Here is a 4,509-nt window from a genome sequence, read left to right as displayed (position 1 = left end):
AGGTGGGCGGAGAGGAGGGGGGCCGGCCCCCGAGGGCTCCTGGGAAGCTCTGGGCTTCCTCATCACGTCCTGGAGCTTCTCCACGCGAACGCGGCGCAGGTGCGACAGCCTCCTCATGGCCGAGAAGTCCTCCAGGAACGTCTCCAAGGGCACCTCGCCCTCCAGGAACTTCTCAGCCATGGCCTGGAGCACAGAAGGTCGGTGACCACTAGGGCTGCTGGGACCAAAGCCGCCCATGCCCCACCGCCCGCAGGCTGAGGGGGGCCTGTGGGCTGGGGCTGGCCCGGGAAGCTGGGGAACTGGGGCTGCGTCGGGTAAGGAGGTTTTCCTCCCGCCGCGGGGTAGGAGGGCTGTTGAGGGTAACCAGGACTGCGAGCCCGGCCCCCCGACAAGGGGTACCCGGGGCCAGAGGCACCAGAGGCGGGCGCGGGATAGCCAGGCCGGGGCGGTGTGCTGGGGGCCGGCCCCCGAGGGCTCCTGGGAAGCTCTGGGCTTCCTCATCACGTCCTGGAGCTTCTCCACGCGAACTCGGCGCAGGTGCGACAGCCTCCTCATGGCCGAGAAGTCCTCCAGGAACGTCTCCAAGGGCACCTCGCCCTCCAGGAACTTCTCAGCCATGGCCTGGAGCACAGAAGGTCGGTGACCACTAGGGCTGCTGGGACCAAAGCCGCCCATGCCCCACCGCCCGCCCCAGGTCAAAGATGAGCTGCGGCCCTCCCACCTCGCCCCGCCCCTGCGTTCCCCACCTCCCCCGGCGCATCCCTGCTGATATGCCCTCATGTGCTCATTCTGTCTGCCACTGAATGTCAGCTCCTGGGGGGCAGGGGCTGCCGGTCAAGGTCCCACGGCCCGGCCCCTGGCCCTGTGCGGGGCCCAGTGGCTGCTGCACGGATGTGCCGAATGAGTGGTGAACACTGGCTACTGGGTCTAGTGCAGTGGCCCGGGGCTGGCAGGACCTGACAGCTTCCTCCCAGCGCACGGAGACATGCAGAGAGGCGGCCCCCGGAGACTGAGAATGCTCAGAGGGGAGCAGGAGAGAGGCCAGGCAGGCCCAGGTGGGGGGGGGGGAACGCCCCAGTCCTCGGGGGCTCCTGCTGCTCTGCCCTCCGTCTGTCCTGGTCTGCCAGCTGCCCATGACCTTGCCGTCGCTCATCCATTTCTGCTTCAGCCAGAGAGTCCTGCTCTCTGCGTGCCAAAGGGCCTCCGTTGGGACAAAGGGTGTGACTCATCTTTGCCACCTACTCAGGCGCCCTCGCCCCCTGCAGACACCGGCGCTCATGACAAGAGCTCAAGGAGGGGGTGTCAGACCACCTCACCTCAGACTCTTCTTCTATCTTCATGCCCTCGATCTGCAGCAGGTCTAACAAGGCCCCCGGCTGCAGCGCCGACGAGAATTTCTCTGGAACAGAGGGCGCGAGGGTCGGCATCTCAACAGGGCCTCCCGCTTCAGCCCTGGAGGCCAGGTTTCGGCCACGGCTCCAGCGCCCGTGTGTGCCGAGGCCGGGCCCTGGGCTGCTCAGCGGGCCCAGCCCCAACCCTGCTCTGCCTCTCGGGGGAGTCACTGCACCGTCCGAGCACCGAGCCTCGCGGTCCAGGCCAGGATGTGCCTCCCACCCTCACGGCGGTCCCGGGACAAGAAAGCCGCCCGGCTCTGTAGAGCGCAGATGCGGAGCTGGCCCCGCCGACAGCCGTGGCAGCGCAGGGCGCGCTCTCTGGGTTCAAATCCCAGCCCCACCTCCAGCCAACAGCCTCCTGGTATCACCTATAAAGTGAGTCACAGCGGGACCACCCTCCAGGGCAGGTGAGGAAAGCACGGCTAGACTGGGGCCCCCTGCCCTGGGGGCGAGCGGGCTCCACTTTCCCAGGCTTCCCAGCAGCTCGCCCAGGCCCTCCCTGACCGGGACCCCAGCAGCTCGCCCAGGCCCTCCCTGACCGGGCCGCTCCATCAGCCACCCTACCCAGCTTGGCCTTCTGCTCCTGGCACCGCTCCACAAGCTTCCGGAGCTCCTGGTACTTGTCCGAGAGATTCGAGCGGCTGATCTCCAGGGGGCCCTGGAACTCCAGGTTCCGCTCGGCCAGGCTGCGGTTGGTGGCCAGCGCCATCTCCCGCTCCAGCTGCAGGTCCTGGACCTGAGGGACAGGACACCTGGCCTGAGAACCACCCCGCTCAGCAGGTGGCAGGCTGGCCCAGGGCCTCCGGGGAATCGCAGAGCTCAGCCGGCGGCGAGAGCCGAAGGACTTGGGCTCACCCCTGAGCCAGCCTCCACCGGCACCTCCCGAATCCTGGCCCATCGGCCAGTGTGGTGGGGACACGTGGGACACTGGCCCGAGGCCACAGCTGGCCCAAGGCCCAGGACGGCGCACCGTGGACTGAGCAGAGCAGGGGGGGGGGCAATTTATAGGAAAAGCCCCAGGCTTTCCAGGAGGGAAGGGACCAAGAGCCCCAGCCACTTTCCCACAGGATTCAGAGTCAGCCACCTGCTCTGAGGCGGACTAAGGTGGCCCAGGCCAGACCACAGGCCCCAGGTCAGTGACTCTGAGGGCAAGCGAGCCAGGGACAGACCGCGGCACTGACTCGGGGGACGGCCCTGCCTCCTGGGCCTCGTGTGTCCTGCAGAGAACTGTGCGGATGAGCTAACAGAGGGGCCCCCAAGAACCATAGGGGAGTCCCCACGGCCAGAGGACTCCCACCAACACACCAACAGGGACCTAATGCCAACCTCTGCCCCTGGACATGCCCTGGGAAGGCACTTCCCCAAGCCGGGCCACCAGCCTGAGGTGGCAGCCACAGGAACCCTGGCTGGACCTGCGGTGACCAGAAGCTCTGCCCATTTGCCAGGGAATCGTCTTTACCAAGAGGAGGACAAAGAGTCAGAGCCCCCACCCTGAGACGGGGGACAATCCCCCTCCAGCACCAGGTGGCACCAACACCCAGGTCAACGGCACCTGTGAGCTCTGTGGCCACGTCTGGCGCTGCCCTCTCCTACCTGGCGGGGGAGCCACAGGGCCAGAGCCAGGAGGGCGGGCAGGCCCTTCATGACGTGGGAAGCCCTTTATAACTGGTGACATCCCAGCTGGGCAGCAGACGGAGGGCGCTCTTTATCCCCAGGAGGACAGATTAGGGGCTGGATGAGGTGCCAGTTACAACAGGAAATGGGTGTCAGATGAGCCACATCCAGGCCGGGAAGGGCTCCTCGTGGAGATGCAGGCCAGGGGCCCTGGGGACAGGCAGCTGCGATCGGGACCCGAGCGTCCAGAAACCGCCTCCAGGGTCAGGCTGGCCCACGGTGCGGCACTCCTGGGCTGGGCGGGTTCACGTGGGGCCCTGGACTCTGAACTCCCAGGAGCCGCGGGAACTGGGCTGACATTTCAGGGGAGTCTCCGGTTGGGTCCCAACCAGGGGGAAGGTCACAGAAAGGGAGATGAACTTGACCCAACTCCTAGCCAGCCAGCGTTCTCAAGCGCCTGGGTGCCCTCTGTGGGCCTCCCTCTACCTCAGGGGCCTCCTGGGCCAGCCGGTCGATGGCCTCCGGGTCGTTCTGCATCTCCTCCAGCTCCTGCAGGGTCTTGTCTTTCAGGGTCTCCATCGCTCCCTGTGGACACAGGACGGTGCTGACGTGAGGGGAGAAGCTGGCGGGGTGCGGACAGGCGAGCTTCCTGAGGGTGCTCCCCGCCAGTGTGGCTCCAGGGGGGGCAGTGGTCCCATTTCCTGTGCTCCTGCCGCCCTGCCCAGCCCTCTCCCCAGGGAGACCAAGGAGCTGCTCCTTCCGCCCAAACATGGCCAGCAGGACGTGAGAACGCACTCAGCAGCCAGAGGGAGCACAGATGGCGCTCCCCGAGGAGCAGATGGGAGAGGCGAGCAGAGAGCGCCGCAGCCAGGGGCGGGGAGAAACTGGCCCCAGGCGATGCCAGCGCCCACCCTGGCATGTGTCTATCTCCATCCGGACCAGGAATACACCCACCCCCACCTGGGCCTGGCCGGCTGCGCCAGCACAGCCCCCAACGCCGCCGCTGGTTACATTTAGGCACCGGCAGCCTCGGGTCCCCTCAGTGTTCTCTGAAATGCCGTCCTCCCCACGTGCCACAACGGACTGTCACATTCATGTCCTCATCACGACAGGGAAACAATTCCCCGACTGGCTTCCCAGGCAGCCAGGAGGAAGAGAAACAGCGACCTGCACAGAGCGATGCTCTGGCGAAGAGCCGCCATGTGCCCGGGGGACACTCACAGACCGTCTGTATGACAAGGCTCGCAGCCAGACCCCGGGGCCAGGAGGAGAAGGCGCACACAGAACACCCACGGCTCGCTGGGTGCTGTGCTTATCTGTCTATCTTTTCTAGAAGGCACTGCGGAGCCTGCCTTCGTGTTGGTCTGCTCACTCCCAAGGCCGCTCGTGTCCTGAAGATTCTGACGCTGGGGAAGCTGCAGCCCCCCACACCCCGCCCCGGTGCTGGTCCAGTGAGTCCGCCCCCACTCGGCCAAGGGGGTGCTCTGGGCCACGGTGACGG

The 4,509-nt window shown here is 66.6% G+C and overlaps 1 protein-coding gene across 1 annotated transcript in view; it reads right to left on the bottom strand.

Annotated features, from left to right (window-relative positions):
* Positions 1-62: 62 nt before the first annotated feature.
* Positions 63-4,509, bottom strand: part of VPS37C (vacuolar protein sorting 37 homolog C (S. cerevisiae)) — an 8,127-nt gene continuing 3,680 nt past the window's right edge. Inside the window, exons 2-6 of the mRNA XM_014539190.1 lie at positions 3,495-3,593; positions 1,959-2,130; positions 1,317-1,399; positions 107-621; positions 63-75 (exon numbers count right to left, since the gene is read on the bottom strand). Of these exons, the coding sequence (XP_014394676.1) occupies positions 63-75; positions 107-621; positions 1,317-1,399; positions 1,959-2,130; positions 3,495-3,593 (882 nt within the window). The remainder of the gene's footprint in view (positions 76-106; positions 622-1,316; positions 1,400-1,958; positions 2,131-3,494; positions 3,594-4,509) is intronic.

The sequence above is a fragment of the Myotis brandtii genome, unplaced genomic scaffold (genome assembly GCF_000412655.1).
Source record: "Myotis brandtii unplaced genomic scaffold, ASM41265v1 scaffold2089, whole genome shotgun sequence".
Lineage (NCBI taxonomy): Eukaryota > Metazoa > Chordata > Mammalia > Chiroptera > Vespertilionidae > Myotis > Myotis brandtii.
This window is presented reverse-complemented; position numbering and strand designations above follow the sequence as displayed.